General features: G+C 42.7%; 1 protein-coding gene across 1 annotated transcript in view; it reads left to right on the plus strand.

The window, feature by feature from the left end:
• The window catches only part of CLVS1 (clavesin 1), a 98,731-nt gene that overhangs the window by 64,444 nt on the left and 8,912 nt on the right, over positions 1-25,375 (plus strand). The window contains exons 4-5 of the mRNA XM_054643922.2: positions 14,502-14,612; positions 15,749-15,984. Of these exons, the coding sequence (XP_054499897.1) occupies positions 14,502-14,612; positions 15,749-15,984 (347 nt within the window). The remainder of the gene's footprint in view (positions 1-14,501; positions 14,613-15,748; positions 15,985-25,375) is intronic.

Genomic DNA, 25,375 nt, shown 5'->3' on the forward strand with positions numbered 1-25,375 from the left:
AGAAGCCTTTGGACAATGCTCTCAGTCCCACTCTCTGGTGTGACTCTTGGGGATGGTGCTGTCAAGGGCCAGGGGTTGGATTTTGATGATCCTTGTGGGTCCTTTCCAACTCAACATATTCCATGAGTCTATGATGCTGTGCTGATTTCCTTGGCTGCCATGAGGAAGAAGGGTGTTTCTTCCTCTACAGATCTCTCCTGATGCTTTTAAATGCCTGTGAGGTGCTGTGATCCTTTCACAAACTGCAGATATTATCTTGTGTGGGTTGTTTGTCCACCCTGTGTTTCTCCATCGTGGGATTGTGGATTCCCACACTGCTGGTGTTAGGCTTTCCTGCCTCAGTCTCATTTGCAGAAAAATTGTGGGGGTATTTTCATGTTCACAACACCAAAGCAGCATTTAACCTTCTCAAATTTCAGGCAGGTCCTTCAAATGCTTTGTTCTAAGTAGATTCTGGGTATTTCAGTATGAATTTCTTTGAATAATTTTTCCCAGAATCTGTGATTTTATCACAAACTGAATTCTAAAATTTTTTAAACTTTTTTACCTTTCTATAAATCACAGCCAAATTTTTATTTTTACTATATTGAATTGTTTGTTTGAAAACAAAAATCTCACGTTTCCCTTTATCTTGACTGTAGTGCTTAAATTGCTTTTATAATCTTTCATAATAAACCTTCTTTTCCCAAAATAATTTCACCAATCAAGTTGCTTTACAACTTCTCTGTCAGAAACTGAGCTACCTTAACACTGGCACTCCTGTTTTATGGATACAGCCTGAAGTGCTGGGCAAACTACTTCAACTACCTTCTGTGGTCTGAAAGAGTTTTGATTTTGACAAATTGTTTAACTTCTCTGTTTTTCTGTTGGGAGATTTTCTTTCTGTTTATTATTGAGAAAATCAGTTGTTCAATAATCATCTTGAGTGAGGAATTTGCTGTATGCAGCAGTGGATTTCACACTGAGCAGATTTTTGTAGTCTGAACCCATTCACAATTCAATCAGTTCAAATAGCAGAATCTATTTAAGAGATCTCCCAGTCTGTATAACACAGTGCATCTAAGATGCAACCAAAAAACTGAAACAACACAGTACCTAGAGGAGACAATTTGGTGGGAAAAAAAATGCTTGTTAACTTTTTATTCTTAAAATTTTGAAGCTGATGGTACCAGTTGCCAAAAAGTGGTGAACCAATTTTCCCAAACAGGTCCTGACAGAAGTGGGGAAATATATTAATGTAACCTCTGCACAGTAAGTGTGTTGTCAGTGGAACTTACCTTCAGGTTCTGTGCAAAGATGTACTGAACATGTACATTACGGTATACATATGATAAAAGTGTGTCATTGTCAAAAAAAAAAGCAAAAAAACCCCACAAAGCACCCAGATGAAGCATCTGCAAATTACTGAAGCATCCAGTAATACTATTAGCTTCTCACTAACACTTGCAGAAAAACATTGGCCTTGGTTGTAATCTCCAAATGTTTTTCAAATTTCTGGATATTCAGCTAAAATATTTTACTTCCTTCCAGAAATAACCAAGCACTACTGGAGAGCTGTCCAGTGAACAGCATAATGAACACTCTTTACTAAGCTCGGGTACCTTTCTGTGCCAGTTATAGATTTCAATAATGGGGAGGTTTTAATTGAGTTGATGGACATAAGTGGGATTAATATGCATTGCACATGTGCAACACTCTGTAGCAGGTAATAGGGAATGCAGCTTTTCTGATAACTTCTCTTCACCTGGCACATTCCTAAGAACAAGGAAATCCTTCATTCTTGGAACAACTGTTCAATGCAGGGAGTTAGTGGTATAGATTTTCTTCTGGTCTGAACAGGTTATTTTCTTTTGTTTATTGCTGTCATTTATGCTCATGGGGTTTGCAGCAAAGCAGATAATAAATAAGCCTTACCTTCCTGCCTATTTCTATAATAAATTCTATGGCATATTATAAAGATGATAAAAGCTTCAGCTTTAAATGGAAGCTGTAACCTGAAGCCCTGAGTAAGCAGTGATCAGTCAATAGTAAGTGTGGAACATGACAGGGCAGGAACAGTCTGACAACTTGACATGCACATGTATCTTAACACATGAAATACCACAGAATCATGGGATAAGTTAGTTTGGAAGATCAGATCCCACTCATAGCTTAAAGCAGGGCAAACTTTGAAATTACAACTAAGCACTACCACTCCAAACAAAATCTCTGCCATTTGCTAGAGGGACAATACATGCCACTGTGCCAAAAATCTTGCAATGACACCAAGTAATTTGCAAATTTGCACTGGCACCCCGTGTTTGGAGTTTAATAAGGAGGACATGCTGCTGCCTACAATTATGTGAGAAGAGTTCTTGATGGGAAGCCTTCAAAAAAGAAGGTACAGATAGGCTGTCCAGTACCTACCTTGCAAATTTAATGATGTCCAGAGATAGGACAGAGGATACCCCTTTTTCCATCCAGTCTCTGCATGGAAAAAACTTAATTCATTTAAGATTTCATGTAGCAGTACTTAATGTGTGACTTTAACTCAATATGAAAAGAAAGAGGAGAATGAAAATTTGTATAGCTTTTTAATCTGAGGTGGCTGAGAAATGGGGTCACACCTTCCTGTGAACTGTAGTTTTAGCAAATTCAAAGAAACTTCTTCCCTGCTCTTGGCCCTGAAAAAAATAATCAGAGCAAATTTTTAAGGAGTAGAACCAGAGAGCAAAGGAATCATGAGCTTGCATGATGCTGTGGTGCCTGAAAACACAATTTAGAATAACTTTTATTGAAGGGAGGGCAAGCACTACTCAGGCAGTAATCTTCACTGGTAAGTCTCAGACTGCTTCTGTTAGGGTCTGTAGTGGGAGCAGGTGACATACAGGATGCCAAAGGGCTGAACAGTGACCTGGTACTACATCCACAGTTTGATATCCATGCTTGGCTAATGATACTGGAAAGACTGAGAAACTGCACTTGTTAATGCTCTGCTTTTCTTGCACCTACACAGACATCAGAAATTTTTTTGCACCTACACAGACATCACCATTTTTCTAATGCTCTCTTTTAAAGCTGTTTTGTAGTCAGAGTTAAGGTGGCAGTAAAGCCAGGTAGTGAGGAATAAAAAGTGTGAACTGAAGGGAGGATGTGTTGTGGAAATGAAAGAGCCATTGCAGAGAGTATAAGCATGTATTTTGTGTAGCAAAGAGTACAAAGTTTAGGTGACATTTAATGCTGCCAAACTGACAAAAGCCCTGATTCTGAGTGATTATGCAATGAGCTGCACTGACTGCTGCCTAGCATTGCTTTAGGTGGTGAACACAGCACAAAAAGAACATCGAAATGGCAAAGTCACGCACTTAGGAAAGGAAAAATCTGAGTATCAAAGTGCAGCTTCGGGGACACCTGAGTGCTTTATGACATCTCTGGGAGAAACCACTGCAGAGAGAGCTCCACCTCCCACCTGTGGGCTGGGGCTGCAGCCTCCCTCTCTGTTGGGGGAACACAGCTAATGAACTCCAAGAATTTTGACTGATCATAGCTTTTAAGGCAAGAGGCCGTGACTAATTGGCCTATGAAACAGCCTCCACAATTCCTTGACTGAGTTTGGATACACACATACACAGAGTTGCAAATTATCTCTGTGTCATTAAATCCACGTGTGCCAGGAAAACCTTTTGTGAAAGGTTGGGTCCATGCTCCAAAAGCTCTGAGATTTAAATCTCCACCCTCCAATAATCATAGAAATACTTTGATGTGCAGAAAACAATATTTTTTCTCTCTAAGCCTATGGAGAAACTGTCATCCCACCCCCAGCTTCCAACACTGTTCCCATAAAAATATGTCTGGCTCTCTGTTGAAATTTTTGGGCCCAAAATGTGTAACTACAGCAAAGTTGCCACAAGTCAGACAATCAGACAATCTTAGCTATTGTTGGTGCTATTAGCAATGCCTGCTTTTATAACCACAAGGGAAAACATCAGTGAAAAATATCAATTCTTTGTACAGCACAGCACAAGGCTCTTCACTAAGAAAATGGTCTTCATGACGCGTTTCTTAAATGCATGTTGTTGAAAATGTCATGAAACTTGAATTGCAGTCTGATATTGTAAAAATAGCTTTCCTAAAAATATATTTTCCACAATGTACCTTTATATCTTTCCACATGTATTTTTAACATGACTCGTATTTTTTTATTATCAAAACTTATTCCAAGGACATTAAATTATGGTCAGGTTTCTCATTACCAAGGCACTGCTCTGTTATTAAAAAAAATACAGAGAGAAAGAGATCACAAAAGGGCAGACACAAAGAGATTATGTTTTATTGCAGAACTGACACATTGGTCTGCTTCTGTTAAATCAGTGTGATGACTATGTGGGACTTTGTACACAAAACAATTTTCCCTTCAGCATGAAAGGATAAGACAGCAAAGCAATCTCACTTGGAGACTGGACAAGGACAGAGACTGAATCACGCAAAAAATTAGAGGGTGGGGTTTTTTTTCCTTAGGCTTCTCTTGGTCTGAAGAATAAGAGGCTGTATATGAGGCAAAGGTGATGCTGCTATCAGGTGTTAATCTGAGGCAGTGTGAGCTGTCTCATATTGCACCCACCAAGAGCTGGGTCTCCCCCAGTGTGCAGGCATTTGGCATTTTGACTCCCTTTAAAACAAAGTAGCTCATGGGGTTTGCTTTCATACACATACAAACATATTCACACACTCCTGTTGAATGACAATAAAAATGGAAAATATGTCTTCACCATGGGACACTTATCACTATGGGACATTTATCAAAGCTGTCAGGGACCAAAAAACTTGTTTTAAAAAAGGGTTGTGCAAGTGCTAGATGAAGGGAAACCTTGAATTTTAAAATGAGGCTTCCATCTCAAACAAATTAGAGTAAAATACAAAATTCTTTGTGTAATAAGACAGGAATCTAGCTCTTGTTTAACAGATAGCTTGAGAAAATGAGTGCTAAGAGCCTGTGAGACCTACAAGGACTTGTACAGAGGAGTCAACACAAAGGATTATTTTAACTTACTGCTAGATGCAAGGATATTTACTGGAAAATGAATGATTTCCATCAAATACTTTGTTTCAGTCCATCAACAATTGCCAATAAGAAAATTGTTTGATCATTTTCTTCTGACCATGCTAGGTTATAATCTCACCACAATGATGGTTTATAATCTCCTTTCCATGCTGCTTTTAAGATGATTCCATGCATTGTTCAAGCCAGGCTAGATCAGACTTCTGTTCAGCAGCAAATAGGTTGCCTAGCACTATAAATAACAAAATCTCCTTTCCTCCATCATCAGCTTTCAATCACAACACAAGTGTAATGCGACTTTAGGAGTTCTGTTTAATACCTTGGTGCTTCCATAGGCAAAGATGAAAAGCTTCTCTGCAAAGTCAATAGGTCTCCTGAGAAGCAATGCAAGTGCCACAAGACCTTTTTAATTGCTTTTCTTTGGCTGCTTTAACTAATGCTGTGGGCATTTGTCCTCACCATGGCAGTTTGGCCTTCATTGCCCTTTGCTCAGGCCCAACTATTTCAATAGAGAGCAAGTGTAAATACAAATATATTTTATATATATATATATATATATATATATATATATATATATATATACATACATGCAAGTGACAGCGTGAAAAAAAAATTAGAAAAAATGTATTACAAAGACAGTGTAGAGAATCTCAGCATAACAATGCATATCTAAAGAGACAGACTCCATACAGGGTTTTTTGTTTAAAATCTCAGTACTGGACAAGAAATAAGGCATAAATGCTGTTTGTTATGCTTTTCATTACTGACTTTGCATGCACTCAACTCATTCTTTTCAAGACCGTTTTAAATGCTGCTGAATTTGCCTCAGTGCCACCTTCTTTGCTCAAACTCCTTCACTCCCTGTGCTTTCAATCATAGTGTCCTACAGATCTACTGCCCTTCAGGATCAGTGCAAGGTCTGTCTATGGAAATAAAAATATCTCTGTAGAGAGCTCCAAATAAGATAAGATAAAGAAAACAGTGGTGTTCTTTACTATAGTGGTTAATGGTACTAATTAATTTGGTTTAAAGCTTAACTCTAAAAAATTACTTTCAAAAAACCCCTATCCTCTCTATTCTTTTTTCAAAAAGTATATATTAAAAATAGAACGTTTTTTGGATCAAGTTTTCAATGCCAAACTTTCAACCCCAGTGCTCTTGAGGAGTTTCTTTTCCAGGTGCTAGGGAATTAGGATGCTCCTTGGTTAAAGCTGTCTTAATGCTGACTGTTACTTTCTTTGGTGGAGGTGCTCATTCTGCTAGTGGGCATTTCACTTCAGAATGCCCTGCATTAAAGTCTTATTAAAATAAAAGCTAAAATTTTAGCTCAAAATACAACACCTACTTATTTACCACAACCCCAAAACTGAGAGCAGCTCACACCCACAAACGCCCACCAACAGCTCAAGTGGAGATAAACACACCACTTTATGTCCTGGTGTCAGGGAGAAGGGACTGGAGGGAGGTCACTCCTCTCAGTAACCCAAATCTGGCACAGGGACTTTATTGCCATGATGATTTGGAATGAGCAGCCAAAGCTCAGGGGTCACACTCAGCCCAGGGCTTGGTGTGTGACACATCCCTGCTGAGCTGTGCTCGCCCAGCAGGTCTCCAGGCCAGGCTTGCTCTGTGCCCAGCACGTTTTGCCATTTCTAATTAAGCCCACAACTGCTTTCAGCTTTGATGATCTTCCTGCTGCTTTTTCCTTCCCCCACAACTAATTTCAGACGTTCACATTCAGTGAGATACAGGAATAGAAGCAACTCAGCTTGCAGTTACCCTGCCTTAGGAAAGCTGAATATAAACAGGTTTCTGAGCTACAGTTTACACCAAAAATCAGAACACTGGAGACAATGCAGCCTGGTTTGCTGGAGCTGGCTGCAAAGATCATACCAGCTTCCTAAACTAACTCTGAAAAATAGCCTCCAGCTAATTCATGTCCCTTCCTAACCTGCCTGTGACCCAAACTACCCCTGCTTAGCTTAGTGGGTGACTGTCACTCTTCTTGTTCCACCAGAAGCATCCTGATCTGGCCTTACCTAATATGACCTAATCTAGAGCAGTCTGCAGCACCCCAGTTGCACACATGCATGAGCTACTTCCAAATTAGTGTCTCAGTGCCCTGGGTTTTACTTTTTGATCACATTTTTAATTCCTCTTTTCCCTATAAACCCCCTCAACCAAGCCCCTGAATGAACCTGCTGTTTCTCTATTAATATAATTTATTTATCTATTTTTTTTGTTGTTTCTGGAGGAAGCCTTACTCTCTACCTTTAGTGTATAAAAGAGGGGTACATGCCAAGCAAAAAAGTAGCACCAGGACATGGTGTCAATCCAACAGAGTTACTGCTTCTAGAAATTTTTCTGTTCCTAAATTATTCTGAGCTGGTTCAGAAAAGGGTTTCTTGCAAAAAGGTAGTGAAGAAATCCCCCTTTTGCCCCAAGGTTACAACTTATTTTGTTAGACCAGATGACATGACAGCATGATTCTATCAGGACAAATCAAAGTTTACTGAGCAAATCTGTGTTCTATAACCTGATTTATTGGTGCCATCTGCCAATACCCATGAACAGATGCTCTGTAGGACCTCACTAGTGTGCAATAATGACTGGGAGAAACCCACTGCAAATGACTGAATTTTTAAAGTTACTGAATGTAGCAGGAGAGATAGCAAACATTATGAAAAAATGCCTTGGAGAATGTATCCTAGTGTTCATTTTGCAGTTCTGGTTCTCTGACAGAAGTACTTCAGAGCATCTTCATCTACATATGTGGGTATGAGATGTAAAAATAAACCAAGAACTCACAATTTCCCATGATTTCACTCCAGTCCTTTGCTATTAGTGCTTCAAAGAAAAGAGAGCATTTTGGTGGGAGCAATTACAGTCACAGCTTACCCAAAATCAATGAATTCTTCACGATTGCAAGAGTTCTTTTTATGGTTGTATTCAAGCAGGTTAGAATTGCCATACTGCTAGCCCTAATGTCTTTTTTTTTACTGTTTTTCCCCTGCTCTGCAGCAATTTTCAAGCCCCATGTACTCTGAGGGCATGCCAAGGTAGAAGCAAGCGATTTGCGATTATTGCCACCGGCAACATTAATTTTGCATTCCCATCTCTTCAAAAACACAGGGGAGCAAAAAGAGATAAGAGAAAGACAAGCAAGTTGTTGGGGTGGAGATTGGGAATGTGCCTGGGATCAGTGGAGGCACTGCAGAAGGTGAGGGAGAGCAGCCCCAGCTCCTGCAGCCCCAGGGAACACCTGCAGAGGTGCAGGAGCAGCCCAGTCCCAGCGGCCCTGGTCCTGCCTCCTGCCAAACTAAACATCCATCTCTTAGGAGCTGCATTAAAATTAGAAGCTGAAATTGCAGCAATGGAAGGACACTTTGCCTTCTTGCCTAGCATGCCCTATTCAACAACCCACTCTGTCCATACCAAGGGCATCACATGGAATTCATTCGAACATGCTCAGGAGCAGGTTTTTGATGGACACAGCCTATCCAATATCTGACAAAGTTGTAAAATCAGGGAACAGTGACTTTCAAGCACTGTCACTCTTTCAGAGGCTGAATTTGGATCTGAAGCTGAAGAGCTGAAGAGTAGAAATCCTCCTTCCCTTATTGTGCCAATTCATTAAAATCACACACTCATGGAAATTCTCCATAGAGAAACTATCCCTGAACTATTAATAAAATCTTCCTGAACTATTAATACCATCACTGGGAGCTTTAATCCACTTTGGGAATTGATTATGTAAGAGGACAGGCCTGAAGATGCTGTTTTTATCCTCAATTTACATGACATTTCACTTTAAACAGTTTTGTTTATGGCTGATATCTTCCTGAATCTGAGGGAAATTATTTTCTTTCCAGGGGAATTGTATTTGGATTTGTAGTAAACTGTCAAGTATAGTTGAGATAGAAGTTCATTGGGGTGTGTGCTTGGTTTTCTGATTAGGAAGGGCAAAGGTTATGAAAGCACTTTAAAAATGCTTATTTCTCAAAATTCAGACATTCTGTAACCTAGAAATATGCTGTAATATGGATTTTGAGCTCAGGTCTTTGGTATATGATGTCAATTCATGTAGTTTGAAAGGAATGACCTTGAGAATCAGGTTGGATTCATTCTTATTTTTCATATTCCAAAGAGGGCTTTGTGTTCCCGACACACTTTGGCGTGAGGAGCTGCTGGAAAATCATGTTGATTTTTAGCTTCCAGGCAGTTCCAAACAACATCATAGTAAAAGGTTTCTGATGCATGCTCATGCCAAAAGAAATAGGTGTTTTCATGGCAAGAACAGGCAGAAAGAAAGAACAATTGTCTCTAATCAGCCTCATAGCTTCCAAGCACCCCTCCTAAGCTATTAAATGGAATATTATGGACCAAAGGTTTTCAGTTCCAGGCTCAGTTCAAGAATTTTTCTGCACAGGAGGTCTGAGCAGAGACGGGAAATGATGATCCCCATAACATTTTGCTCTGACCTGCAAGCTTGGAGACCCTTCTTCTATCTGAAATGAAAGATGTATTGAAGCCTGCATAGGTTTGGGGGGGGTCTGTTGCAACTCCACTGTGTTCATTACTTTCTCTTTAGGCATGATAAAGAGGAGAATAACTGAAAACAGCAAAGAAGCAAATATATAAGGCAAAACAAAGACAAATCAGGCAAAAGAATAGGCCCATCAATGGCCCCAGTTTCATTAAATCAACTCAAACTCTATGTTTGGACTATTTTCTCCCTCTCAGTTTGCCTCTGTTGCTCTGGGAAGGTGCCACTGCAGCACCTTGATAGATATATTCCTTATTTTAGATCAATTTAAGTCTCAGTGAAGAAGGCCTGGTCTGACTGTGGAGCGAGCCAGCTGTCCAAGAAGATATCTGAAGTTCTTTCACTGAAGTGTGGATTGGATGAGTGTACAGTGAGGTGGATCTGCTCAAAGGCAGATCCCAGAGGGCCACAATCAGTATCACAGGGTCAAGTTGGGGTCCTGTCACTAGTGGTATCCCACAAGGTTCAGTTTAACTTATTCATCAATGACTCTGATGAAGGGGCAGATGCCTCCCCAGCAAGTGCAATAGGGCAAGAGGGAATGGGTAAGAACTGATGCATGGGAAGTTCCACCTAAACATGAGGAAGAACTTTCCTGTGCTCCAGGGTGAGAACTGGAACAGATTGCCCAGAGGAGTTGTGGAATCTCCCTCACTGGAGATACTCAAGGATCATCTGGACACAGTCCTGTGCCATGTACTCTGGGATGACCCTGCTTGAGCAGGGAATTTGGACCTGATGGCTGTGGTTCCTTCCAGCCTGACCCATTCTGTGATTCCATGATTCCCTGCTATTGCTAAGGAGCAGGTTAGCTTGGTTAGGATGGGATTGGATGTATTTATCAACTCTGTAATTTCATTGCTGAGCAACATGCTAATATGTCCAGCCTTGTCTTCAGAGGAGAAGACAGTAATGCCCAAAAATAATTAGAACAATTCATGTGTGCTATGTTTCATTTATAACACTGGAATAAAACCCAGTATATCCTCAGGATTGGGTATTTTTGAGAAGGAATCAGGTTAAGAAGAGGCTCCATGATCCCAGAGTCCATTTCACAGTGGACTCCAAAAATGTACCTCATTATAAAATAGACCTTCCCAAGGAATCACAAGACATGAGAAATCAAAAGAGAATTCCTAAAAGCAAAAGCTCTCCAGCAGAAAATCAATTTCAGCTACTTTCACCTTGCCCCAGGGAGAGCAGCAGAGACACTAAGTGGGGTGTGGGAAATGTCTCATACATCTTCCTGGAACTGCACAAGGCAGACCTCCAGACAGGAGCTTTTCTTTCCAAGACAGCTCTGCTCTAATTAGGGACTTCTACAAAATTAGTATGTTGCAGTTCTAAACAGTTCTGGATGATTCCCATATCAAATTTCTTTGGGTTTGGTTTTTTTTCCCTTTAAAAAAGAGTCTTTGTCCTTGTTCTAATTGACAGGCTTACAAAAGCAGGTGGACTGAGGGATGAAGGTCAAATTGAACTTAATGTGCTTAATAGGGCAGGGAACAAAGTTCAGAAGAAAGTTACACACATATAATAAAATCTTCTTCGGTTAGTTTTTTTTTTGTTTGTTTGTTTGTTTGACTGTCATGCTTCCTTTTCAAGGATCTTTGTGCACTTTTTTGGTGTACCTTCAAAATTAAAAGAAAGCAATTGCCTTTAAATAAAATTGTTCTATTAAGGGTTTTCCTATAACACAGGTGTGTGAGATAGAAGCTAGCTTATAGACTCAACAACCTACGTTGGGTGGACATAAAATTAATTTTCCATATAAGAAAGTGCATCCTGCTCCTTTTTTTTCTAGAGGCAGACTGCTAGCTTAAACCTCTGGCTGGTTCCTATAATTCTCAGTATTAGGGCCTTTCTGGGTATTGTTAAAGCTAGTCAACAGGTCCTAAAAAATACATGTTCCCCTTGAAAATGAAGACTGACTGATGTTTCTCACTAGAAATTATTAATATAATTTGTGCATTCCAGCAGGAAGGCAAATTTTTTTTCTTTTTCAGGTCACTATAAATCTCTGTGTTTCAAAGTTATTCCCCTGCTTCCAGTCTTTCATTTCTTTACTTTCTTGTGGTTCAGACTCAGATTGGATTTTCTACACTGACATTAGCTGCTACAGTACAGCCTGGGAATAACTGTGACAATTTACTTCCAAAGAGCAAAGGTGTCAGAAACTTCTTCCTTATAGTTACAACTTGTGGGATAGCAGCCAGCTTGAAAAATATAGAATTAATAAGAAAGAAAGAAAAGAAAGAAAAGAAAGAAAGAAAAGAAAGAAAGAAAGAAAGAAAGAAAGAAAGAAAGAAAGAAAGAAAGAAAGAAAGAAAGAAAGAAAGAAAGAAAGAAAGAAAGAAAGAAAGAAAGAAAGAAAGAAAGAAAGAAAGAAAGAAAGAAAGAAAGAAAGGCAAATATGGAACTTTCCAGTTTGTCTTAGGTTTGTTTTTTTTTTTTAGAATAATCTGTGAAAAGCTCCAAATCTTAAAAGCTTCATTCCCATGTGTGAGGAAGGCAACTGAATTTGTGAATTTTGCATGAGATGGGCATTTTATGGCTCTGGTCTGCTATAAAACACAATTTTGGGTTATCACATGGTAGAAAATCACTTTGGGCTTCACACTTCTGTCAGTCCATGTGTTTTGCTAGGTGGGCTCAGACTCTGCAGCAGTTTCTCAGCAGTCAGTTGAAGTCACTGCAACGTGCAGCACTGCAGCACTTTATCTCAGCCAGATCTGCATCCTAAACTCCCATGAAATGCAGTGGAAACATACTCTTCTTTATTGAAAATGCACACCCCAATAGGACATATGTCATCCCTAAAGAGAATCATGGAATCATGAAATCACTGAACAGAATCATAGGGTTGGAAAGGATCTTAAAAGTCATCTAGTTCCAATCCCTCTGCCATGGCAGGGATGCCACTCATTAATTCACATTGCTCAGGATCCATTAAACCTGGCCTTTATCACTTTCAGGGATGGAACATCCACAATTTCTCTGTTCCAGTTCCTCAGCACCCTCTCAGAAAAGAATTGCTTTCTAGCATCTAATCTAAACCAGCCTTCTTTTAATTTAAAACCTTGTCCTGTAACTATCTGCCCAGATAAGAAGTCCCTCTCCCTCCTTGCAGCCTCCCTAAGGTACTGGAAGGCTGCAATGAGGTCTCCCCAGAGCCTTCCCTTCCCCAGGGTGGACAACCCCAGCTCTCTCAGCCTGTTTTTGTAGGAAAGGTTCCTACAAAAAAAGGTTCCTATTCCTCTGATCATCTTTTTGGCCCTCCTCTGGACTCACTCTAGCAAGCTGACATCTTTCATGGGCTAAGGACCCCAGACCAGATGGGGTCTCAAAAGCTCAATTCATCATTTACTGGAATTTAAAATGGGATCACCTGTAATGTTACACTGCTTGTCCTCCTCTGTGCTGGCCTGATTACCCCATAGTCCTTCACAGTATATCCAATATGCAGATTTGTAATGATTTCAGATCTACTGACCTGTCTGAGGTGAAAGTGGCTTATTTCACTGTATAGCAACAGAAAAAGATATCACTTAATACCTGAGGCTGCTCACAAACATTACTCTAGTATGGTTTTAGATGTCAGCCAGGACAAACCACAGCTAAAGAGTGTGGAGAGTCCTGATGATGTGCCCTGGGTTCCAGGAGGTGCTGTATGTATACATATTGCTAAATCTGGGGGAAAAATTGACCTTGAAACAGCACAGAAGCTCTGCAGAGCAGGTGTATAAGGGGATTTTTTCATATCATCTCACAAATCCACCCTGTATTCTCACCAGCTGTGCTCAATCTCTGATGCTCGGGAGGAAGGCGAGAGAAAGCCCCAGGACACCCTGTGCTAATTGTGCGGGGAAGGAACCTGCCTGGGTCCCAGAGCCAAAGCCCTGAAGGAGGAGACCTGATTATACTCTGCTTTTCATGCTGAGCTGTAGGGGTTAGGAGCACACACAAGATGAGGACGGCTTCATCAGAATTCCCTTCACAGCGGAAAGACAGGCTGCTCTCCTCCCCTTGGAAGCGTATTTGCACACAGCCGCAGCGGTCGTCCCATTATTTATGCCACGCCGAAAAAAAAAATTAAAAAAAAATCCTAGGCTCTTCCTTGACTGGCGTTTGTTGGATAAGCTCGTAGGTACAAAACACCCCTCGCAATGTACAATAGCCTGTAAAGACCGGCCAGCCGCCACCTCCTCCTCTGCTGGGCGTGGCGAGCTGGCGGAGGATGCTGGAGGATGCTGTGCGAGCGCCTCTCCAGCGGGACGCTCGCTGCATGTCAATGATGCCCGCGCTGTTCGTGCCGCGCCGGGCAGCGGCTCCCGCAGTTTCCATGGTGCTGCCATGGTGCGCTCTCCCCACACCTTCACTTATCAGCATTTCCCACCCATCCTCCTCCCTGTAACACGCTGCTTGCTCACCCCGAAAGGTCAGCCATTGTAATGATGATTTTAGCAGGGGGAGGCAGGGAGGCCGAAGGGTGAAAAGGTGAGCTCTGAGCAGCGCTGTGCGTGGGAACCAGGGGCTTGCCTTGCGCTGTACAATGAGAAATTAGAAAGCTTCCCCTCGTCAACCCCCTCTCACTTCCCAGGCCGGCCGAGTCAGATGCCCTGACGGAGTTAAAAAATGTTCGTGAGAAGTGGCTGGAGACCCGACTTTAAATCTTCAGCATCTCCTCGGCAATTGATGTGCCAGTGTGTGGAGGGGCGAAGGGACTGCCTCTGTCCGCAGAGAAAACTGATACAAACGCTTACAGGCATCCTTTTTGTTTCTCCATTTTCCTCCTGCCCCCTCCCCGTGCTCGTTTGCAGATGGAAAGAGACAGATTTTTCCTCCGACTTTCATCCAATTGACTGCAGGAGTAAAGCACTGCATCTCTTAACTGCCTTCCTTTCTTTCTCTCTATAGGACAGCTTTCCTGCACGTTTTGGAGGAGTCCATTTTGTCAATCAGCCCTGGTACATCCATGCCCTGTACACGCTAATCAAACCATTCCTCAAAGACAAGACAAGGAAAAGGGTAACTAGATGGGGGTGGGGGGTGGGGAGGAACCTGTAGACCTGGATTTTCCAAGTAGCTGCCTGTTTTCTTTTCTAGTTTTTTTTTTTTTTTTCCCCTCCATTTTCCATATGGTATAAGAGAATTGCTGCTGTTATTAAAAATTAGAGTTTGGAATGGTCTGGATTGAATCAATAACTCGGCCACGGGCTAGAAATTTGTTATCACTAACAAAGCATGGATACATTTTACTGGGACATGCTCAGGGATAGAGAGAACTGGCAATGTGGAGGGACTATCAGGCCTGGCTGAAGTTGCTTGAAAGCGAGGGAAAATTCAGTTCAACTCTTTTTGTAGGAGTAAAAAATCATATTACATTCCTCCAGCAGGGTGACTGTTTTCACATGATGCTAACTCACTTGCTTCCACCAAAGGTACCCATGCCTGAAGGCTGTTTGCTCACACTGCAGAAGAGGCAGATCCTCTCCACTGAAACCCAAGTGAATTGGTGGGTCTGCAGTCATCCTAGCCAGTTGTTCTCTGCAGTCTGCCAGACAACAGCTGAATAATCCCTCAGGAGACCCCAGAGTCCACCCTGAGCTGGGTCTGACTAGGCAGGAAAAGGGTAGGACCCAGCTGAAAGCAAAGAGGGATTAGAGAACCAAGTGTTGCTGAAGCAGCACCGAGTGGTGACACAGCCTGATACCCCCCTGGAAATGTCTGTCCTGGGGTGCAGGGCTAGAGGCCCCCTCAGATGCTGAAGTCCTCTTTATGCCTGCTTTTAGTAAGCTCCACTGTCACCCTTTTCTTCTCCCTGCTCTTCATGTAAGCCTCTATCCTCTTACAGCAGCAATAATCAGTCATAATTCCTGACTTCTGCTTCTCCTGATCTGGTACTTAAGAAACTGAAATTGTTAACTGCCAAAAGCAAGCGAATCAGAAGTGTTAGTAGTACCAGCCTAATTCTTCAGCTGCCCACCCTGAAGTTAATCCCCCCTCTTCTGCCAACTGAGTAAGCCCTGAGAGCTTTTGAAATTCCCACCTGAAACTGCAGTGTCAACTAATGATGCCCCACACACCATTAGTGCTGCTGTGATTGTACTTAATGAAGTAAGGAGTGGGTGATGACTTTGAACTTTCTTTTTTATTTGTTAAAGATCTTTCTTCACGGGAACAACCTGAACAGCCTCCACCAGCTAATACACCCCGAATGCCTGCCCTCTGAGTTTGGGGGGACTCTGCCTCCCTACGACATGGGGACGTGGGCTCGAACGCTGCTGGGTCCCGACTACAGCGATGAGAACGAGTACACCCACACCTCCTACAATGCCATGCACGTGAAGCACGCCTCCTCCAACCTGGAGAGGGAGGCCTCACCCAAGCCCATGAAAAGGTTGGTACTGCCCTCAAAATCAGCTCTATTTTGGCTCCCTGAACGGGTTAAATCTCACAGGAAGCGCTCATCTGGCTCGAAGGGAGGCAGTAATTTGGCAAACGTTGATGGTGAGGAGCGCTTCACTCTGGGCTGTGCTCGTGGTGTGGTGGGAGAAAGGAAGCCACAGTGGAACCGTAATTACTTGTCTGATTACTGTGCATGAAAATGAGGGGAAATTAATGAGCCCCTGCACAGAGCATTACAGAAAGTACATCAGGGTGAGATGCTGTCCTGCACGGTGCAGTGCACCCAGTGCACTTCAGCACTGGTGCAAATTCCTTGCTGCTGCTCTGCTGCTGCTGACCCGTTTGTTAACCATGAGGGATTTACCTCCTTGAAAAAGCAGCTTTTGTATGATGAACACCACTGCCCTCTAAAGGGAAAAGGAGTTGGTCTTCTCCCTCTGCTTCTGCTCCCACTTGCTCTGCAAAGCCCTGCAAAGGCAGTTGCAGAGCTGCTCTTTAAATGCTCTGATTTTAGTTCTAGTGGTTGTGCATTCAGCTCTGAATGCTCAAAATGACACCTCTGGAGCGTGTTACCCTCAGTAGCTGGACTGATTGTGGGGATGGGGTCAGGAAGTCGGATACCTGGCACAGAGCTGTGGGTGGTATGGCTCAGCCAGCACCAGCTGCAGCGAGCCATGGCCATGTAGGCTCCCCTGTGTGAGTGTAACATCTCCACTTGCCTCACCCCTGGCATCCCCTCCATGAAAATCTTTCCCTGCAGATCACAGTGATGCTTTCCTCGCTGCTGCCACTTGATGAGTGCCGTGCTCACAGGCACGGCGTCACTCTCCGTGACAGGGAGCGGCCATCATTTTGTCACAGCAAAATCAAAGCTGACAACACAGACAGGCCATAATGTCATGCAATTAATTTTGAAAGTCTTTCATCTTCAGAGGAAAAAGAAATGCATTCTTGATTCACAGCTCCCTTCCAGGTCAGAGGGATGCCACGCAGCTGTGTCTGCAAAGTGAGGCCTCGTGCTGGAAACACTAACACTTATGACTGACTGCAAGAGCTCACAGGGCCACAAGACTTTCAGGCTATGAGCCTGCATCTTTGTCATGAAGAGGGGTGGCCACCTGCATTGTCAGCAGTTCTCACTCCTGACCACCAACTGAGGCTGGAAGCCAGCACGAGTTTACAAAGCCTGCCCCAGAGAGCTGAGTTGAAACCAATTTATTTTTAATAAATATTGTCAGTGAAACACACTGAATTATTTTAGAAAATTACTAATTTTTTTTTATTAATAAACTATATCTCCATTTACGTAGCTTTATAGAAAGAAATCTGCTGTTTTTTAAAGCTCCAAATATGTTGAGAGCTGTTCACAGGTAAATCTTTGCTGAGGATCTGATCCTTGGCTGCAAAGAAGGGAGGGTCTTATTGTGCCCTCAGGGGAGAACCTCAGCTTGAAAATTAGTTCAGTGCCAGAAAACCCTGCCTTGAGGCAAAGCCTTCTTTTATAATCTGTTCACTAATAAAAAAGTGCACTAATACAAATACAGGGAGGGGATGAATCTAATTTGTCATGTTGCCTCTGGGCAGACTAGATCTAACTTTTAGCCTAATTTCGTTACTCGGCGGTTAAGTCAACCATCTGATCTTGCACCCCGTGGTCACTACTTGCTGTTAAAGGTGAAAAGTTCACAGCTTCAACAGATTTTCTCCTATGAGTATTTGCTTTGATTCTTCTTCTCCTGAAATTATGGTTTGGCCCAATCACAGGTAAAAGCCTATGTTTAGAAAGCATGATTGTATGCTTTATTAGATTTTTTAAAATCAGATTTTATCTAGGGCATCTTAAAAGGTCTCCAGACTTCTACCAGCATTACCTGTCTTTATATATCTCCCCTCCTTGCCTCTTTAGGTTCATTTGTCTCTAACACAATGTGAATCTCAGGCTATGACTGAGATTTCTGGATACTCCAGACATAGGCATAGGTGACCTTCTGACATTATTCTTCATCTTAAATATAACTCCCTCACAATTGTTCTATCATTTCTTTCTCTTATTAAAACAATTTCTAGTTTTATTGAAAATATCTCCTCTGGGCCTCCTGCCCTGGCATACACTCTTAGGTAACATGTTAATTTTGTGGTTTTTCTGATGAAATGATTGGTTTAACAAAAAATAAAGGTAAAGGTCAGTGACTTTTTCTTTGGCAACCATGTTCCACTGAAAGGGGCAAATATGCAAAGACTGAGCCTTCTTAGGTTTCTACAATTTAAGGCTGAAAAGCCTGAACAATAACAGGACCTTTCCTCTCTGACTGCCCAGACATCACTGCAGTTTACCTGCCCAGTAACCAGCTGCAGGGCAGGGCAGTGCTTATGAGACTTGGCTTTACCTTGGGGGCTGAAACTGCAGTGGTTGTTCCCAGCTGTGGCACTGTCCTGCTGTGTGATGGGATGCAGAGCTGCAGCCCCTCCTGGCTCTGTGGCCACTTGCTGTAAAGCCACACAAGCCCATCCTTGTTAAAGGATGCCACTGGACCTGAGGAGTGTTAAAGCACCTTTGAGTTCAGCGCTGCTATAACAGCTGAGAGCCTTACACTGTGACCACAGAGATGTGTCCCCATGAAATGAAATGCCTCCATTCTCTACACCTGGAGAGAAGCTCACCCTTGACACCTCCTCCAAAAATAGTGTCTGTCAATTTTAGAGGCTGAGAAATCAAGGTATGAATTATAGATCTGGAAGAAAATTGCCAGGAAATGGAATCAGAGAATCATTGACCAAAATAATGTAGTAGCCATGTAACCCACATTAGCAAATGAATGCAGGGGGGGGGAAGGAGGCCATTTTCAAGATGTTCCTGAGATCAAACTGAGAACTAAAATAAATCTCCAAATGCAGGCCAGGAAAAAATGAGGCAGTGAGCAGCAGTGAGAGGGGCTGAAGCTGGAGCAGGTACCTGCCTGTAGGTTGGCTTTAGGACTGACAGCAGGGCTTTGGCTCCTGTCACCATGGCAGGGACGTGTAAATTGAAACAGGTTCACCTGAGAACTCTGGGGAGGATGAAGAAAGCAGAGCATATTTTTCCAGCAAGAAGCTATAGAAGACAGTGGATTGTTTAGCTTCAGAGAGAAAAGGTTGAAATGGATTTGAAGGGAATAAAATCTGGGGAGAGAGAACAAGTATTTGAGAAAAAGGACAATTTAGGCATTAGGCATGGGATCAAATGGGTATAAGTTGATCAAAGTGTACCTTGGCTGCAAATCAGAGGCCAGAAACAGTGTGCCAGTGTGACAGTCAGACTGATACAGGAGTGAAAGACCAATGTGGAGGGGCTACAGCAGATTAAACTTGCATAGCAAAGTCTCATTAGATTCCAGTTTCTGCTCTATTTAACAGCAATGGAACCAGAACATTATCTTCTTCCCAGTCACAGGCAGGGGTGGTTTTGCCTGTGACTTGCACAAGATTTGTTCTCAAAAAAGAGTCCTTGTTGACTTCAGAGAATGGAGGTGTTATAGATGGGGAAAGGAGTGAAAATCCTCTCAGAGAAAGGCTGCCACTGACTCTAGTCAATGACATAATCTTGAAAATTTTGAGATTTGACAAGAGTCTACAATATGGAAAATCTTTAATCAAAACCATTGCATTTTTTCCACCGGTGGCCACATGAAGTCCCACTGGAGCAAAACCAAACCAGTGGAAATGGCATTCCCATCTGCAGTATTGTCTGGGATCCCAAGTACACTATGAACAGATGGGAAACAAAGAAAAACAGCTGATGACTCCACATAATGAGTCTTAATTACCAGGGGGGGAGGGGAGGGGGAGCAACAATAATAAAAATCCATTCAGAATGTATGTTTGTTAAGATTCAGCTCAGTGAAGTCTGAAATGTGCAAGGTAGTAAACATGCAACCCAGCATTAAAACAGCAAACTTAGTTTAATTTGAGAGCCTGACTGCATCCATTAGACAGTCCTGAGAGCAGCAATGGCAACAGGCCCTCTTCTGATGGATCTGGATCTATCCAGGAATCCTGTCACTCAAGAGTTTTGGGATTTCAGAGTCATGTAAAATTTGGAGCACAGGGAAGAATATGACCTCCCTTTCAGCTGTGGCCAAGTCTTCTGTGATCTCTGATGGTCAGAAAGGGGCCTTGAGTCAACAGGGAGCTCACACAAAAGCAAAGCATTTGCCTGAGGCGTTCATGCTGGCTTTTGTTGATGAAGTGTTGTTTTAAGGAGCAGCAGGAGGTTTTATCTGGGTGTACAGTTTAACAAATAGTTATGGTGGATGGTTAAGCCTAGCAGTTAAAGAATCAGAGACTGCTCTCAGCACATCAGTGTGCCAATAGGGCACAATTTTTTGGCCCCATTCTCCCAACAGTAGGAGATCCATGTCTGTAGCTATTTGGGTACCTAAAAGCAGTGGGTGAGCATCCCCAGGTAAAGGGATGGATTCCGTGGGATGGGGAAGATGTGAAAGAGGTCTGTTCTTTGAAGTTTCCTTTATTCTCCAGTGTCACCCTTGCTCTTACACTGGGGTCCAGCAGCAACAAGTAAGCTGCAGCAGCATGTTCCCTCTCTTTGACTCACTTTTCTTTACAAGAACTGCCCTTCCTCAGCTGCATCTGGGTCACTTCTTGATGTTTGAACTTGCTCTTCAGTCCAAGTGATGAAGACTGTTCTCTGCCTTTGCTTGTTCCCTGCACAGGCACCAAGCACAGCCTGGGAGCTGAATGTTCCTTCTCTGCCCTCCCAGGCATCAAAAGAATCCCAGGCTTTTAACCTGCTGCCAGAGCAAACAGGTTTGATAATTTAAAATTGTCTTGCAGAGAAGAAAATTTTACCTAACAACTACATATATATTCTGGCTAAGCAGCCTGGCTTGTTTAATCAAAGTTATTTAATCAAAATATAAATAACGAAAACTTTATTCAAATTTGGGGTTAAAATTATTCTTAGGATAACATGGGTTGCAAGAGCATTACTAACACAGAGTCAAGTTTATCAGAGACTCTGTAAATTCAGAGTTAGGGTAAAACTTTTAAAGTAGAGCCAAGCATACTAATTATGAACATGTACAATCTGTGCATTATGTTTTTCTATGTAAAATAAAAACTTAAAGAATCATAGAACTGTAGAATAATTGAGGTTGGGAAAAATCTTTAAGATCACCAGGTCCAAGTTAATCCAAGTCCACCATTAAGCCTTGTGCCTAAGCACCACATCTATACATCTTTTAAATACCTCCAGGAAATGGTGTCTCCACCACTTCTCTGGGAAGCCTGTTCCAATGTTTACAATCCTTTCAGTAAAGAAATTTTTTCCTAATATCTAATTTAAACCTTTCCTGGTAGAACTTGAGGCTGTTTCCTAAAGGACTTGAGCACCCAAAGACTCAATGGCCTGACTAGTGGCTCATCAAAAGCCCCCATATTATGCATTTTGAAAATGCAGTGAAAAAAGTCTGTTGGAATGCATGATGCTGAGTTACAGCATGTGGATTTTTATGTCCCAGATTAGAGTGAAAGGATTTTAAAATACAGATGAGGGTTTAGCCATTATTGCCTCCTGATGTGTGTGTTTTCAAAAGCCCTGATATATTCAAATGAACTCACTGCTGAAACTAATTGCTGTTTCTCAGAAATGGGATCCTGCTTCCAGAAAGGATTTTACAACTGGTCCGCCCTAATGCCGACTGGAACAGTTTTAGAACCAAAAGGGGCCATTCATGGGGGTGACTTATGTAAGGTTTTTATTTATTCAGACTTGTTTCTCCATATGCCCAGCTGGGCTCTGCAAGGCAGACTTTCTAGTTGTTATCCTTAGTGTGACCTTAATGTTCCTTGGCCATATGTTTCTGCTTTTATGGGTCATGTTTTATGCCAGTTCACAGTCAGCACCAATTTACTGCAGAAGTAGTAAAATACCAGCAAATAAAAATCAGTATGAAAATGTGTGAACACTTCCCACTGCCCGTGGATGGCAGCTGGGCTGCTCTGCTTGGGGCTGGGGTGTATTTCTACTTGTGTTGGGGCAAAAGGGAAAAATTTGTGATAAAATAACTCTATCATTCACAAGACCTATAACATAAGGCTTACATTCACTATTCTATTATAAATTATTTCAAACAAAGGAGAATTTCTGAATGCTTCTGCAGAAATGCTTCCCCCATAGACAGATGATGAATGAGACATGGATTGGTAGTAAAGAAGGTGTCCCAGGGACATGCATATTGTGTAATGTACGCATTATCTAGTAATATAGAGGTTAAAGTTATATATTCTGTTTAAAGTTTATAGCTTTTAAAGAGAATCCAGTGAATACATCAGAAAGAAGTGGAAAGCAGCTGCTGGATCTGGCACATCAGCAGGTCCTCGGGAGGCTACAGGGGAGATGTTGCAGAATATCCTCAGGAACCTGTAGTGAGAGAAGCCAAGTGAGTTGCACAGCCACAGCTGAACCAAGGACAGGAGGGATGGGTAGCTTGGTATTGGAGATACCCTGGGATGAGGCAGGAAATCAGCTGCTCTCTGGGGGCATTGCAGTGTGGGCTTCAATTCATCTGTTTGCAGCACTCAATTCCCAGTGCATGGGTGCACAAACACAGGCTAGAGGTGAGAATGGCAGAACCAGTGCTGTTCAGGCTGACTAAAATACTGTGTTGTAAATTATGTCTTCAACTGGCTATAAATTTGCCAAAAGTTTAGTAGTTTAGATTAGAGACATGACACTTAATAAAACAAATGGTTTTACACTGCTCATGTCTTTTGCTATCCTGTGAAAAATCTGCTTACATCTGGCTGAGTTACAAGCCTTTGAAAGGGCAATTCACACATGCCCTGTAGAAACATATTTAATTTTAGCATTTAATGGCCCCACAGATTGTTGCCTCATGCTTTAGCTTGGCCTCCCAACATAAATAAACTTGTTCAGCTTGTGTTGATGGTTCAATGCCCACAATGTGCATCTCCTGCCTAGGCCGTGGGGTGTAGAGGGTTTTTGTAATTACATCTTTTACTTGTGATCACAATTGTCTCTGCACTAGGCCAATCCATGGCATGGAGCCAGGATTTGGAAGACTGACACCTTTTGCTTGCAGGGCTTCATCCTCCCTGCTGTTGGCAGGAGAATTGGAGAGAAGAGGATTTAGTGGTGAACCCATGTGTGTACTGGAGACTTGGGTCACTGGGATGGGAGCCACAAGGCAGACTGAAAGATGAGGTGGGCACAAAGGAGTGGAAGCAGATGGACTAGGACACACACTTGGTGGGCAACAAATGGCTGATGGAGACCAGGTTCAGTCTGTTGGGTACAACCCTTGAGAAGCAGATCCTGCTCTCCTCTCTCCCCCTGAGCCCCTGTGTCAGCCTGGCAAGTAGTTTAAGCCAAACTTCACAGAGACTGTGAGATTGCATGTTGCTTGTTTTCAACATGCCAAGTTATAGACTGTGGAGTCTAATTCCCAGAAATACTCAGCAGCTGCCTGCAACAGAAATCCATGGGACGTGTGCTTTGAACAAGTGACACACTCTGCCACTTAAGGCTGAGGGATCTGCAAAATCAGACCTTCAGCACTGGGCACCCCATTGGAGGAATACTTGTACCCTAATCTCACTGTGTTTCAGCTCTCCACATGCAAAATGAAAATAAAAAGAAAACCCACTCTCACAGTCATGCTATGGCAGTAAATGAATGAGCATTTAGGAGGCACACAAGTACTGCATTGACAAACTCCACAGAAAAGCTCAGGAGGGAATTAAAAAAGGCTATCTTCAGAGCAGCTTGGGACTAATGTGCAGCAAATGTGTCACAGAGGCACGTGCTGAATCACCACAAGAAAGCAGAATAAAAAGCCACTTACTAGCACAGCACTGTGTATGCTGAGCACTGAGGGAAGAAAGAGCCCTCTGAGAAAGAACAGAGTGTGCTCCTGGGGCCAGGGTGCAAGGCACAGGTCTGAACACCCACACACACCTGGCCAAGGGACTGCTGCTCCCACAACCTACATTTTAATTTTTCATGCTATGGTGGTGCTTGACTTTCCACTCTAAATAGTACATCTGCAGGGCTGCTTTCATGCTGTAGTGCTGTTCTTCTGAAGGACAGGGAACTTTTGATGTATGATGGGGAAGTAGAAAGACTTACCCCCTTTGCTCTTTTGCTCTGTCCTCCCTGGTATTGCCACCCAGCAGTGAAGAGACTATGACACAGTGGCAGATCTGGTTGAGATGCTGAGAACTGGAGTCACTGGAATGGGAGCTAAAAATGGCAGACTGAAAGATGAGGCAGGAGTAAAGCACTGGATTGTCTGGAAAAAGGAGGCTGTTGAGCTTGACAGAGAGCTTGGTGGGCAAGGAAATGGGGATAAGCAGGAAAAGCATGAGTGGTCATGACAAGTGCATGTGTGTTCATGTGTGAATATTCATAAAGTGTGAGAAGATATTTTTTTCATTACATGGTCTGAATTTCTTTTTTTTAGATATCAAATGCTGCATACTTCATAATAGCTCTGCTGAATCTGGTGTAAATTGGTGTTTGCTGCTGCAGGGTTGTCTTTGTTTGATCCTGTGACTAGGCTTATCATGTGATAGGTGACAGATTGGATTCCAGAGGACTAAGGGTCTTCCAGGAAATCCTCACTGAAGCAGGTGCTGCTATTCCTTCTATGAGAAAAAAAAACGTGGAAAATTCAGTCTATGGCAGAGAAAGGAAATGGCCAGAAAAAGCTCCCACCCATGCCTTTACCCTGCCCCGGACTGAGGCAAGATCTTGACACAGAAGATCAGAACACTTAGGAGAAGGAGATATTGGGCAAATCCACACTGATGAAAAAAGACTGAGATGTGCACCCCAATTCCAAGGCTGATGGCACAGACCAACTCCTGTCCTCATTTCTGAGGCCCTGCCAGAGGAGTCTGGCTGTGTTTGCCCTGCACATGCTCTGGTTCCATCTGGGTCTCAGTGGCCTGAAGGCATGAGACTGTATGTGCTGTCACACACTTAAGCATTTCTGTATGTTTATACAATTCAGAGTGTCTGTAATAAGCTGAGAACTTCTCATAGCCAGTCACAAACCTGTTTTTACAGCAAGTGCCAAAGGACACACACCGCATCCTTGGAGAGCAGCGTGGGCTAAGGGACAGGTCAGGGCTGGGTGCTCAGACAGCCAGGCCATGGTTAGAGCCAAATGTGGTGCAGTGTCATCCCTATCCCTCCTTGTGCACACCCTGCAGTGAGCTGTGCTCATGGTTTGTGTGGAGAGAAGCAGCTGTGGCCAGCTCTCAGCTACAAAGGGGCATGGCAAGAACTGGTGGGTGCAGGGAGGATCAGGGGTTTTGTGCTGGGGTTCATTCTGCAGCAGTTGCCTCTTTAGTGAGGCAGC

Source organism: Agelaius phoeniceus, chromosome 1 (genome assembly GCF_051311805.1).
Source record: "Agelaius phoeniceus isolate bAgePho1 chromosome 1, bAgePho1.hap1, whole genome shotgun sequence".
Lineage (NCBI taxonomy): Eukaryota > Metazoa > Chordata > Aves > Passeriformes > Icteridae > Agelaius > Agelaius phoeniceus.